We start from the raw sequence: 15,405 nt of genomic DNA, 5'->3' as shown, positions 1-15,405 counted from the left end.
AAAGCAACATGTTGAAAAAGCAATTGACATAAAATTCAATCATATGGATGTCTCATTCGATTCTCCTTCTAAAATTAAGAACTTTATATGTTCTCTCAAAAATGAAAGGTGATCTAGATTTGCTAGTATTTCAGAGTACTAAAGACTTGTTTCCACATAATAAGCAGCATGTTTTCTGAAACATGTAATGCATCACTGTCTCAGCACATTTTTCCAGAGAGATTGAAATGTGCCCCTCTTACACCCCTTTATAAGAAAGGTGATAGCAGAGAAGTCAATAACAACTGACCCATTACACTTCTGACATTTTCCAAAAGTTTTGGAAGGTAATTATTGTAGAACAGTATACCACCTGAAAAACAATAACACCCTCAGTAAACCACAATTTGGATTTCAGAAGAGTTGCTAAACTGAGAACACCATCTGCATCTTCTCTCACCGAATTTTACAAACATTAAATTACAAAATAGCACTTGGTATTTTCTGTGACCTACCTAAGGCATTTGACTGTGTTCAACAATAGAAAATCCAGGATGGACTGTAACAATATTATTCAAAACAACACACACACACACACACACACACACACACACACACACACACACACACACACACACAACAAGTAATGGCCGCTATCGACAGGGGATCTCAGGTTGATTCCGTATTTCTGGATTTCCTGAAAGCTTTTGACACTGTTCCTCACAAGTGACTTCTAATCAAGCTGCGGGCCTACGGGTTATCATCTCAGTTGTGCGACTGGATTTGTGATTTCCTGTCAGGAAGGTTGCAGTTCGTAGTAATAGACGGCAAATCATCGAGTAAAACTGAAGTGATATCAGGTGTTCCCCAGTGAAGTGTCCTGGGACCTTTGCTGTTCCTGATCTATATAAATGACCTGGGTGACAATCTGAGCAGTTCTCTTAGGTTGTTTGCAGATGATGCTGTAATTTACCGTCTAGTAAGGTCAACCGAAGACCAGTATCAGTTGCAAGGCGATTTAGAAAAGATTGCTGTATGGTGTGGCAGGTGGCAGTTGACGCTAAATAACGAAAAGTGTGAGGTGATGCACATGAGTTCCAAAAGAAATCTGTTGGAATTTGATTACTTGATAAATAGTACAATTCTCAAGGCTGTCAATTCAACTAAGTATCTGAGTGTTAAAATTACGAACAACTTCTGTTGGAAAGACCACATAGACAATATTGTGGGGAAGGCGAGCCAAAGGTTGCGTTTCATTGGCAGGACACTTAGAAGATGCAACAAGTCCACTAAAGAGACTGCTTACACTACACTCGTTCGTCCTCTGTTAGAATATTGCTGCGCGGTGTGGGATCTTTACCAGGTGGGATTAACGGAGGACATCGAAAGGGTGCAAAAAAGGGCAGCTCGTTTTGTATTATCACATAATAGGGGAGAGAGTGTGGCAGATATGATATGCAAGTTGGGATGGAAGTCATTAAATCAAAGACTTTTTCATCGCGGTGAGATCTATTTACGAAATTTCAGTCACCAACTTTCTCTTCCGAATGCGAAAATATTTTGTTGAGCCCAATCTACATAGGTAGGAATGATCATCAAAATAAAATAAGAGAAATCAGAGTTCGAACAGAAAGGTTTAGGTGTTCGCTTTTCCCGCGCGCTGTTCGGGAGTGGAATGGTAGAGAGATAGTATGATTGTGGTTCAATGAACCCTCTGCCAAGCACTTAAATGTGAATTGCAGAGTAGTCATGTAGATGTAGATGTAGCCACTCTCTCTCTCTCTCTCTCTCTCTCTCTCTCTCTCTCTCTCTCTCTCTCTCTCTCTCTCTTGCCCCATACACGCACACGCGACCACAGTCTCTTGCTGCTGTGCCCTCAGCCGGAGACTGTCGTGTGTGTGTGTGTGTGTGTGTGTGTGTGTGTGTGTGTGTGTGTGTGTGTGTGTCTCCAGCAAGTGGCCATAGTAAACAATGTTCTTAAAAATATTATCAAGTTGTTTCCTGCAATTAGTCTCACATTCAGTTTTCAAAAAGACACAACATACTCAGTTCTGCACTAGGGGTACTATACCATTTCAGTCTCTCTACTGTCTGTGGAGTTAGTTGGCATATTAATTTATATTACCGAAGTGGATATTGGCTACATGTCTGTCTTGGCTAAAGCGGCACATTCCGTTTGCTATTCATGGCAATTTAACCACATTCCTATTTTCATATTAATTATTAGAGTGACTCGTGCATAACTTCTATTTGACATTTTATATGTAACTCCACACTCACCAGACCAAAAATCTGGTTCTTCTTGCCACTGCACTTCACTAATTCCCACTTTATCTAACTTCAACATATCAGTTTCTCTTTTCCCACATTCCCACTCATAGAATCACCATTTTTGTTTTCCTGTTGATGATATCCTCATGAGTAGTCCCTACTTGGAGATCCAAATGGCTGGCTTTTGTCCCTCTGAAATGTGTTACCAAAGAGGATACCACAATTATTTAACCATGAAGCAGAGGTGCATGCCCCAGGAAAAGTAATGGCTATAGTTTCACACCTTTACTTTCTGCCCATCACAATAGTAGCACAGTAAGGCCATGTTTGCTAACATTACAAGGCCAGATCAGTCATCCATCCAGACTGTTGGCCTGTAACTACTGAAAATGCTGATGACCCTGTTCAAGAACCACAAGTTATTCTGGCCTCTCTACAGATAAGCCTCTAGTTGTGGTTGCACCTACGGTACAGTTATCAACATCATTTAGATATGCAAGCACCCTACCTTGGTGAAGTCCATGGTTCATTCATGGGGGGGGCTCATGTACACTAAAAAGCATAAGACAATGTGAGGACTGTTCGTTGCCAACCATTGTCAATAACAAAAATCAGTTTCCACGGCTCACTCACACAGATAGCTCTACTGCAATGAAGCATTGCTCAAGTCTGCATTCACACAATGTGAGAGTTATTAATAAGTATATCTGTGTGTTCTGCTGCAAAATCCGCCATTGTAGTAGGAAGAGTTGGCCTTCAATAAATCCTGTAGGCTCCTGTTACATTGTATTTATAGCTAAACTTTTTATGGCTGCTGGCAAGGTATTGAAAATTAGTATTCCTGAATAATGGAGAACTTTCTGGGCCAAAGTGAATGACTACTTGTTCCTAACGAGTTATATTTAGTACACATAGTTCTCTGAAGAGGCTCCTGCAATATGGTCTTGAATTTACATCACAAATTTCATAACACACTTGTGGACTGGAAAAACCTTAGCTTAGCTTAATGTGTTACCCTGAAACTGGTTACCACATAAAATTGTGGAATGAAGGCAAACAAAGTGCACCAGGTTTTTTATTCCTTTTTTTTCTTTTTTACGGCACCTAAGGTGGAAGACTTTTACATTACAAACAAACATTTTTGTTGTTGTTTCAGTAATTCCATTGTGTGCCTCTTCAACTTAATTTACTATCAGCTTTTATTCTCTACAGTTTAACACTAGGGACCTCTTCCATCTGCTTGTCTCCAAATTTTAAATATAGGGGGGAACCAAAACTCCAGGAAAGTTTCATGGATTATTTAGGAATATTTGCTGATTATTTTGGTATAAGGGAATCCATCTTCAATGGGTTATTATACAGTAATAAAGTAATTACTGTGATTTATTCTGTTTGTTACCCCAGTTGCCTTTGATTCTGTGTAGACACTTCCAAAAGAAGAGGTCTTAATATATAATCATTCCAAGGTGGAAGGATGCACTTTCACATGAACATCTTATGCATAAATGTGGAAATACTGTGATGTTGTCAAATCTTCATCAGCAGTCCTACCCATACTTCTTCGTATCACTTAATGTACAAGTGACTGTCAGAAAAGGAACTGCCATGTTGTCTTTATTTTGTTACCTGATGTGGCTATCACCTTCTGATAACACATTTGCTTTTGATGGCTGGTTAATATTCAAAAATGTATCTGAATGAATGTAAATGATTTATAAATAACCTGCTAAGTACAATAAGAGCAACTCCCATTCTGTAAGATGAGAATGTGTTTCCAGAGTGGAAGTTGAAACCTTGTCTTAGCCTTTTCAGTAATAATTGATCAAACACAGTACCCAGTACCAAGAGTCAGAAGTTTATCCTAGAAAGTGACAGCCTTGTTTTACAATCTACTGATTGTGATATGGGTGTGGGAGGACAATATGGGCTCGAGTTTCTCATATCTGGATCTAAATGAAAGACCATACAGACTAATGAAAAGGAAATCCATCAGCTGATTACCTGTAATCTCTCAAGAGTCTTGTCATCATGACCTGTGTGTACTTTGGTGACAGTACACCATTTATCACGGTATGTATCATAGCATCCCATCAGAAATACTGACATCATCCCCCCTGCAAAAAGAAAAAAAACATGTTATTTTTCAGAGAAGTTTCACCCATTTGTCAACAAAATACACCAAGGTTCTCATGATACTGACATTTCCAGGTTGTGTGTACACTGGTACTTAACCTTCAGAAGAAGACTTAGTTCAAAATATTGATATCAGACTGTGCAACAAGTTGTGCGAGAAATTGTGTAATAAATTTTGTTTTCAAAATGTGACAGCTGAATACCTGCATGCATACATTTATTAGAAGTGCAAGTACTTTACAAAAAGTTTAGGACCAAAAGTATATGAATGCATTGACCAAATGGAGATCATTTTCTAGTTAGGATACAAGGTCATGGACAGTGTTCGATATTTGGGGCTATGACACTGCAGATTCTGAAAAGCCTTTTAAAATGCAGTGTGAAAAAAAAAGTGGGTAAAAGTGTCTCATTATTAATGATTTCCATTTTATGTATATCTGAGGTACTTACAATTTCTTGTCAGATTACACTTTTCTGATTTTAACAATTACAGCTCCTATTAATGTAGTGGAGTTTGATTAACACACATGCAAGTTATGAGAGTCTGATACTATTTACACACATTTCCTACAGCTACAGCTACAGCTGTACTTTGTCAGCCACTGTGTGCTGCGTGGCACAGAACACTATGTACCATTGGCACGTCACCTTTTCCGATTACATTCACGACTGGCATGTGAGAACTATGACTGCTAGTAAACCTCCATGTGATCTCAAAACTCTCTAATATTGTCCTCATAATCTTTCTGAGACATATATACACAGGATGACTGCTCTAGATATGTATGCTCTTGGAATTATAACAGTAAAGCACACTGTGATGCACAACAACACTCTTGTAGCACTTTCCACTGGATTTGGATGAGCATCTCCTTGACACTTTAAACACTTACTAAACAAAACCTTTGTTGAAATGAGTTAATCAGCCACACACATTCAGAAATAAACTGTGTTCATTATAGTAGACACATCAGTAAATTAACTAAAGTTGCAGAATTCTGCTACATTACCACAGACAGAAAGTCATAAATCATCCTCATCACCCATTATACAGGGTAAGTAAAAAAAAGACTTTCAAACTTTGTAATAATACAGAAGTTTATTGAGAAAATTTACAGAATTGGTAGATTTGTTATTTTGTAGCAAACAACCTCAAGTGTCATATAAAAGTGTCAAGTGTCATTTTGGTTTGTTGTAACTGCCATTTGTGATATGGAAAACATCCAACCAGTAACTTCCCACACTCAGTGCAGCAAATCAGGTGCAACTTGTGCAATGGCAGCATAGATTCAATTTTTCAGAGAGGCTAAATTGTTTGGCAGGGAAGGAACCCACACACAGTCTTCAATGAAACCTCAGAGAAAGAAATCCAGTGCTGTGAAGTCTGGGTAGTGAGGTGGCCATGCAATTGGCACTTCATGGCAAATCCACTGACCTGGGATGCAGTTATCATGGAAATCTCCAACTTTCATGAGCAAATGAGGTGGTGAACCATCTTGCTTGTAGTAAACCATCCCATCTCGATCATCTTTATTGACCTGTGGAATTAAAACGTTTTCAAGCATATCCAGATACACAATGCTAGTGACAGTTTTCACAAAGCTCTTTCTAGCTGCACACTTTCAATTTCGTGTTTCACAACATTATTGTATCAAGTCTAAACTTTAGGCCTACGTGTAGGTTCTTTAGCATATAAGGTGTGAAATTTACATTGAACAGTTATTCCAGAATTTTTTTACTGAAACCAGAACGCACAACAAGCATTCTCTGCAACAGTGGAAGTAGTCACTTTGTGCACTATGCTGCCACTCCTGGTAGTGGAATGGGTTACTGATGCTCTACATGAATCAAACTTGAGGTTGTTACCTATAAAATGACACATCTACTAATTCTGTAAGCTACCTCAATAAAAACACTTGAAGACTGAGTACAAAAGTCAGTACTGTTACTACAAAATATTTCCAATGGTCCAATTTTCAGAATACACATCACAGAGATGACAGAGACTCATCAGAGATGGTGTATTGTTGTTCTGACATAAAGACACAGGATTTTGTGAGTTCACGAATGATCGGTAGTTCCAGACTGCATTTTTATCAGCAAATATGCACACATTTGCTGAGCATTAACATGGAGAGAAGTTGTTGAAAAAGGAAGATGTGCAACTCATGAAGCAGTCATTTATGTCAATGGATACAAATACTACAAATATGTACAGTTTAAGAAGACGAACACCATTTGGCAAGCGTATGTCAAACAGGAATTACTTAAGAATCTAATTTTCAGCCAAGAAAACTCCATGATGGTGACTGAACAAGTGTGTGTTATGCATGTCTGGCAGAAATAACCACATCTTACTTAGGTTGTCTGGTCATTTTTCCCCAGACATTCAATTCAGATTCTTTTAATACTGTGAACATACTGTCACTAGATGAAACTCTTGGAATGTTAAGTACTTTACCTACTTTATTTTTTTGAAGCACTTGAAAAGTAACATAAATTTTCTGAAACTGGAATGTCTATTGAAATGCAAATAAATAAATAGCTGATTGTATTCAGTTAGTGATCACTGACAGTTCATCACCTCATGTTGTTTGGCACTGCTTGGGGTAAGACAAATTAAAATAGTATCAAGCCATGCTGAAATGTGACTTCTTAATTTTGTATTATATTTCAACTGAAATGATGTATGGCATTGTTGGCTGGAAGGCCCCATGTGGGGAAGTTCGGCCGCTGTATTGCAAGTCCTTTTTAGTTGACGCCACTTCAGCGACTTGCGAGTCAATGATGATGAAATGATGATTATGAACACACAACACCCAGTCATCACGAGGCAGAGAAAATCCCTGACCTCACCGGGAATCGAACCTGGGACCCCATGCATGGGAAGCAAGACCGCTACCGCAAGACCACGAGCTGTGGACTTTATACAACTATTTTTAATTAAAGAGCATTTGTTCATTACAAAGTACTATATTACTTTGCAATTGCTCTCTTTTTTCCTATCATCTTCAGCTAAGTAAAGGAACCTTCTTAACATTCACCTCAGATTATTTATGGAAACTGCATAAAATATAAACTGGGATATCTCAATTGGAATTTGAACCTCACTCCTCTGAAGTATGAGCTCACTGTGTTATCACTGCACAACCTCACCATGTGTACTCAGGCCCAGTCATTCAATAACAGTGATCACCAAAGAAAATAAGTAACATTCTGAGGATTACTGCAGAGATTTTACACTGCAATTTCACACCAATCATTGCACTCTTGGGGATTGGATCAGTAGCTATTTTCATTCCTTTACAAAACACCATTTCTGTTAGAAAGGTTTTGAGCCATGGATACCACCACCAAACACAGGAACGTATGGCTCTGTCTTTTGTATTCAGTGAACTTTGGTGAGAAAAGAGGGATAGTTTGAGGGAACATTAAAAAAAGAAGTGAAAGTCACTCAGATCCCAGTAACACAGGTCTCCAGCTGAGAGCTGTGAAGATGAGGGGAAGCCTTCGTTTTTCCCATTTCACAGGTATGAAAGATTGCTTTGTGGTGGATATGAATAGTTTTGGTGATATGGAATCTCCTTGTCAGACTCCTTACCCAACTGAACTGTTAATACATATTTAGTTGAAACTGAAGCAAAAACACTCTCAGACCACAAGAATCCCAAGTAAAAAGGTTACATATGTATTTTTCTGTTACAGAATTCCATTCAAAACTTGATTAAATGTCATTCTAAAGGCAATATGTTCCTTTTCCTGATTAAAATTCCAGTATTTTTTTCCATGAACTTAGTAATAATTTTAATGTACCTCTTGTACTTATGAAGGATGAGGAAGCTGAAAGTCTTCAGATTTTCCCCCTCCTCCTTGTGAAGCACAACAATTACAGCATTGTTCCAAGTTTGAGGATTATCTTCCTTGCCAGTGAGTCCATAAATAATTTTGCATGCCCCAGGAAATGTAATGGCTATAGTTTCCCACCTCTACTTTGAGCCAATCACAGTACCATTACTTTCCCTCCACCTTTAATCATTTCTGCTGCAACATTGTCATCTTCTGGAGCCTTTCTTTTCTTCATACCTCAGATAGTTCAGATAGTTTTGCACTACCTGGACTTACTTCCAAAATGCCATAATTTTAATTGTTAACTATCTTCATATCTGATTAATATTGTGAATTATAAAAACATTTAAGATATCCTTGAATGCTTCTATAATTGTCTCCATGTTGTTACTGTATCATCAGCCTTCTCACTTGGAAAAATGTGATGCCTATGCACTGTAGGTTGAGTTAAGAATATTCACAACAACATAGACAAAATTTCCATCTAAGACATTAAATGGCAACTTCCCTCAAATGTGGACACATGCTGAAAGAACACTCCAGTACCCATTCATTATACCATTAGAAACATGCCTACATATTCATTCACACAAATTAAATATCTAGGAGCAACAACACAAAGTTACATGAAGTCACACGCACTTACAAACTCAATTTTGAGAAAAGTTGATGAAAGGCCAATTTTTCAGAAAATTCTGTGAAAATACAGCTCATCTGTAAACACTGCCAAATATACACTCTCACATTACCTACTCTTGAATAAAACTCAAATAGCTGGGATCTGTATTCAATTCAGCTGATAAGGAGCATTGGGGAAAAAAGTTAAAGCTATGCTAAGGACAGAAATGTTAGTTCTTACAATATGAAACTCTCAACATACGTACATGCTCAGGAAATTTAAATTCACCATTAGCTTACTGTTAAAGACGTAAATCAATTCTTTTTTAATCTCCAGTAAAACCATCTGACTGCAGTCTGCAACACTATTATACCTTTTTGTCCTGTTCCAAACCAGGCACCCAGCACCACGAGATCAGCAGCATCTGCCATGGCTCCACCAAACAAGTAGTCCTTTTTTACTTTCAACCAATGACGCTTGCCAGGCTCATAAGTGCTCTGTAACCAATAAATTAAAAAGTGAAAACTGTGTAACTGCAAAGTAATTTCTTGTAAATTGGTTGAGGGCATGAAATGAAAACAAACACACAAGCTTACATTTTCAGACTGAAGTAAGGTAATCTGAAGAACTGCAGACGTGTATCTGCAATGACAGCAGACTATGGCTCCAACAGAAAGAACACACAAATGGACAGGAAGTAACTAACAGATAGAAATGTATGAGACACTTTAATAACCACGATGTGATGGACGCAGTCAACTAGCTTGGAAGCAATAGCCAGCACTAGCAATTGTGCAGTATGGAGAGGGCCATGAGGTATTTTTAGAACTGAGGAAGTGGAGAATATACAGATAAGAAAAAAACTAAAGAAAAATGGAAACCAAATAAATAATGGTCAGACTATGTTGGAGAAAGGAAACAGAGAAACATGAACAGGAAGATGATGAAACAAGCATAATTATAGAAGAAGATAAGAGGAAGAAATATGAATAAAAGGGACAAAGTTGTAACAACATGAAATTAAATGGAAGACATGACAAAATAAATGCAAAGAGATTAACACATAAATAGTGTGGTTGTGGGTGTTGCTTTTAGTAGCTCCCAGACACTTCAGACTGAGTGTAATTTGAGAGAAGATACCACGGCAAGCATTAGTTTGATTTTCCAACAACAGATACAGAACAAGTAATTCATGCAGAGAAAGGAAACAGTCGCAAAGAGAATGTCTTTCTGCTGTATCCCCTCATTTTTATAATACAGAAGCCATAGGCTTGTTATTGTTATAGCATCCTACATTCAAGCATTACTTGTGTCGTAATGGAATTTTAAGCTCTGTTCCCTGCTTGCACAAAAGCACGAATTGAAGAAGGTCTGCCTTCCTGCAAGAAAACTTTTTAATCCCCAAACATGTTTCACAGATGTAGCATCCTCAGTGGTTTATTTATTTATTTATTTGCCCTTCGACTGTCAACAGAAATCAACCGCTAGTCTTAATTAATAAATCCCAACATCAATGCTGTAATTGAACTGTCTTGAGATGTACTTTGTTTTTATTTGTCTGCAAAATGCATTGTTACTATTTTTATGTTTAAAATGACATGTTTTTGTTACCACTGGTGAACTGTGTTATGTTGCTGTGGCTTATACATACTTTTCAATCCAAACAATCGGCTATGTGTTGTTCAATGTGTCCCTTCTTAGATATTCATGGGAAAAATCTCCCATGATGTGAGTTTCACATTTTTTATTAAATGAACCTTCACTTTGTGGTCAAAACTGGGCTGCCGCTCCTTTCCCAGTTCTAGATTTATTTTATGTATAGAGGCCACACACTAGAGATGAAAGTGATTTTTCTGGATACCAGATAATGGATGTTCGGCCATCCTATAAGATGGGTAGTCAGGTATCTGGGAACTGAATGTTCATCCAAACACGGCCATGAAGCATGTTGTAATGGGTAGATCTGATCAAGCTTGTGAAGATAAAGTGCTGGTGACTGGGTTGATATGGGTAAATTTTGGTGCTGTTGTTCATGAGTGAAGCAAGTAAATGACACTGACTGACTGACTTTACTTTTTGATTTGTTGCAAATGTCAATCACCTTCACTTGTCATTGTTGTTGTTTGACATTAATATTGAAAGTAATTTGTTAATCGCAAGATAAATTATGAGAAATGTCATTTGAGACTATTTTTATAGAAACAGTGACAATAATAAGTCTCCTGTTTGTTTGTCATGCTGAGATCAAATTTCTAATAGCACAGAAGAGAGAAAAGTAGATTTGTACCAAAGCCTTAGCTGAACTCTTATTTTGAATTTTTTATCACACTGATCAACAAGATGTTTGATTATTGATGTGATGATTACTATTGTTAAGTAGATACCAATTTATCAAGCAAACAGTTTAATTATCTGAATATAATAGAGGGAAACATTCCACGTGGGAAAAATATATACAAAAAACAAAGATGCTGTGACTTACCAAACAAGAAAGCGCTGGTAGATAGAGACAATAAAAAACACACCAATACACACAAATTTCAAGCTTTCACAACCCAATGTTGCTTCATCAGGAAAGAGGGAAGGAGAGGGAAAGATGAAAGGATGTGGGTTTTAAGGGAGAGGGTAAGGAGTCATTCCAATCCCGGGAGCAGAAAGACTTACCTTAGGGGGAAAAAAGGACAGGTATACACTCATGCACACACACATATCCGTCCGCACATATACAGACACAGTCAGACATAAGTAAATGTAAAGAGGTTGGGTAGAGATGTCAGTCGACGCGGAAGTACAGAGGCCATGATGATGTTGAATGACAGGTGATGTACGAGGGGCGGCACCTTGAAATTAGCGGAGGCTGAGGACTGGTGGGTAACGGGACGAGAGAATATATTGAAGGGCAAGTTCCCATCTCCAGAGTTCTGATAGGTTGGTGTCAGTGGGAAGTATCAGACAACCCGGACGGTGTAACACTGTGCCAAGATGTGCTGGCCGTGCACCAAGGCATGTTAAGGCACAGGGTGATCCTCATTACCAACAATCACTGTCTGCCTGTGTCCGTTCATGCGAATGGACAGTTAGTTGCGGGTCATTCCCACATAGAAGGCTTTACAGTGTAGGCATGTCAGTTGGTAAATCACGTGGGTGCTTTTACACGTGGCTCTGCCTTTGATCGCGTACACCTTCCGGGTTACAGGACTGGAGTAGGTGGTGGTGGGAGGGTGCATGGGACAGGTTTTACACCGGGGGCGGTTACAAGGGTAGGAGCCAGAGGGAAGGGAAGGTGGTTTGGGGATTTCATAGGGATGACCAAGAGGTTATTAAGGTTAGGTGGACAGCGGAAAGACACTCTTGGTGGACTGGGGAGGATTTCATGAAGGATGGATCTCATTTCACGGCAGGATTTGAGGAAGTTGTATCCCTGCTGGAGAGCCACATTCAGAATCTGATCCAGTCCCGGAAAGTACCCTGTCAGAAGTGGGGAACTTTTGGGGTTTTCTGTGGGAGGTTCTGGGTTTGAGGGGATGAGGAAGTGGCTCTCGTTATTTACTTCTGTACCAGGTTGGGAGGGTAGTTGCGGAATGTGAAAGATGTTTTCAGGTTATTGGTGTAATGGTTCAGGGATTCAGGACTGGAGCAGATTCATTTGCCATGAAGACCTGAGCTGTAGGGAAGGGATCGTTTGATATGGAATGGGTGGCAGCTGTCATACTGTTGTTGGTGGGTTTGATGTGGACAGATGTGTGAAGCTGGCCATTGGACAGATGGAGGTCAACGTCGAGGAAAGTGGCATGGGATTTGGAGTATGACCAAGTGAATCTGATGGAACCAAAGGAGTTGAGGTTGGAGAGGAAATTCTGGAGTAGTTCTTCACTGTGAGTCCAGATCATGAAGATAATATCAATAAATCTGTACGAAACTTCGAGTTGGCAGGCCTGGGTAACCAAGAAGGCTTCCTCTAAGCGACCCATAAATAGGTTGGCGTACGAGGGGGCCGTCCTGATACCCATGGCTGTTCCCTTTAATTGTTGGTATGTCTGGCCTTCAAAAGTGAATAAGTTGTGAGTTAGGATGAAGCTGGCTAAGGTAATGAGGAAAGAGGTTTTAGGTAGGGTAGCAGGTGACCAGCGTGAAAGGAAGTGCTTCATCACAGAAAGGCCCTGCACGTGGGGGATATTTGTGTATGAGGAAGTGGCATTAATGGTTACGAGGATGGTTTCCGGGGGTAACCGATTGGGTAAAGATTCCAGGCATTCAAGAAAGTGGTTGGTGTCTTTGATGAAGGATGGGAGACTGCATGTAATGGTTTGAAGGTGTTGATCTACGTAGGCAGAGATACATTCTGTGGGGGATTGGAAACCAGCTACAATGGGGCGGCCGGGATGTTTGGGTTTGTGAATTTTACAAAGTAGGTAGAAGGTAGGGGTGCGGGGTGTCAGTGGGGTCAGGAGGTTGATGGAGTCAGGTGAAAGTTTTTGTAGAGGGCCTAAGGTTCTGAGGATTCCTTGAAGCTCCGCCTGGACATCAGAAATGGGATTACCTTGGCAAACTTTGTATGTAGTGTTATCTGAAAGCTGACGCAGTCGCTCAGCCACATACTCCCGATGATCAAGTACCACAGTCGTGGAATCCTTGTCAGCCGGAAGAATGACGATGGGTCGTTCAGCCTTCAGATCATGGATAGCCTGGGCTTCAGCTGTGGTGATGTTGGGAGTAGGATTAAGGTTTTTCAAGAAAGATTGAGAGGCATCGCTGGAAGTGAGAAATTCCTGGAAGGTTTGGAGAGGGTGATTTTGAGGAAGAGGTGGGTCCTGCTGTGACGGAGGATGGAACTGTTACAGGCAGGGTTCAATTTGGATAGTGTCTTGGGGAGTTGGATCATTAGGAGTAGGATTAGGATTATTTTTCTTCATGGCAAAGTGATATTTCCAGCAGAGCCTATGAGTGTAGGACAGTAAATCTTTGACGAGGGCTGTTTGGTTGAATCTGGGAGTAGGGCTGAAGGTGAGGCCTTTGGATAGGACAGAGGTTTCGGATTGGGAGAGAGGTTTGGAGGAAAGGTTAACTACTGAATTGGAGTGTTGTGGTTCCGACTGTGTTGACTAGAATTTTGAGGTTTTGAGGGGAGTGGAGCTGGAAGTGGGAGATGAGTAGATGGGAGAGACTGGGTCTGTGTGCAATGAGAGGATGTTGAGGTTTGTTGGAAAGGTTGTGGAGGGTGAGTGAGTTGCCTTTCCAGACGTGGGAAACCAGGAGATTGGATAGTTTTTTGAGGTGGAGGGTGGCATGCTGTTCTAATTTTCGGTTGGCCTGTAGGAGGATGCTCTGAACAGCCAATGTGGAAGAGGGAGAGGAAAGATTGAGGACTTTGATTAGGGATAGGAGTTGACGGGTGTGTTCATTGGCCAAGTTGATGTGTAGGTGAAGGATTAGGCAGGTGAGGGCTATGGATTGTTCGGTTTGGAAATGGTATAGGAACTGATGGAAAGAAGAGTTACAGCCAGAGATGGGAACTTTAAGTGTGAGGCCTTTGGGGGTAATGCCAAATGTCAGACAAGCCTGAGTAAATAAAATATCGGAGCGTAATCTGGCTAGGGCGAAGGCATGTTTGTGGAGGGACTGTAAATAAAACTTAATGGAGTTGTCATGGGGATGTTGTGAGGGTGACATGGTATTAGAAGGTGGAAAGTGTAACATGAAGCTAAAATGAAAATAAAAATATATGAGGAGAGATAAAGGTGAACTAGAAAGCAACTGGAGTTCTGGTGTGAAAAAAGTCAAAAAGTGTTGGTTAAAGCTGAGCTATGTTGATCCTGTGGTGAACTGAGGTTGGTAAACAACAATGTGCACAAAGGTTAAGAAGTTGTTTTGCCTCCAAAATACATTAAAGGGTGGAGAAATTAGGGAAAATTTTGAAAAAACTGCGGGTAAATGTATTAAAAGGACTGGTTATGTGGTAGCAGATTATGAAAATGAGGCTAACAATTGTCTGATGAAGAAATAATAACATTAAAACCTGTGGGAAGCTGCTAAAAAATGATTGGTTATGTGGGAAAAACAGGAATGGAAGTAAAGCAAAACTTGTTAGAATTAGCCGAAATTGTTGTTAAATAGGTGAAAGGAACTGAAGCTGTGAAACAGTATTCATGAGATTACACGAGAAATGTTTGTAAACTGGGAACAGTGGATTTTAAAGCAGCGGTAGTGTTGAAAGTGGTAAAAACTTTTTTGGTTATGGTTTGGAAGTAAGTTACATATTATTGAGTATATACAGGCAGGATAAACTTGTATGGTAGCTTACGGTAAAAAGGGAAGGTGAATACAAAGTGAAACTACTTGCACAAACAAAAAGAGAAAGTAAGATGACAGAAAAGATTTCGAAATGCAACAGTGACAATAACAAATGTAATTGTTGGGTTCAAATTAATGATATGAATATAATAGAGGAAACATTCCATGGGGGAAAAATATATATAAAATGAAATCCCCAAACCACCTTCCCTACCCTCTGGCTCCTACCCTTGTAACCGCCCCCGGTGTAAAACCTGTCCCACCAC

The 15,405-nt window shown here is 39.6% G+C and overlaps 1 protein-coding gene across 6 annotated transcripts in view; it reads right to left on the bottom strand.

Moving 5' to 3' along the window:
- Positions 1-15,405, bottom strand: part of LOC126473165 (DNA ligase 3) — a 651,156-nt gene that overhangs the window by 244,723 nt on the left and 391,028 nt on the right. For all 6 annotated transcript variants that reach the window (XM_050100039.1, XM_050100044.1, XM_050100043.1 and 3 more), the window contains 2 exons: positions 9,222-9,345; positions 4,252-4,364 (listed from right to left, as the gene is read on the bottom strand). In XM_050100039.1, the coding sequence (XP_049955996.1) occupies positions 4,252-4,364; positions 9,222-9,345 (237 nt within the window). The remainder of the gene's footprint in view (positions 1-4,251; positions 4,365-9,221; positions 9,346-15,405) is intronic.

Source organism: Schistocerca serialis, chromosome 4 (genome assembly GCF_023864345.2).
Source record: "Schistocerca serialis cubense isolate TAMUIC-IGC-003099 chromosome 4, iqSchSeri2.2, whole genome shotgun sequence".
Lineage (NCBI taxonomy): Eukaryota > Metazoa > Arthropoda > Insecta > Orthoptera > Acrididae > Schistocerca > Schistocerca serialis.
This window is presented reverse-complemented; position numbering and strand designations above follow the sequence as displayed.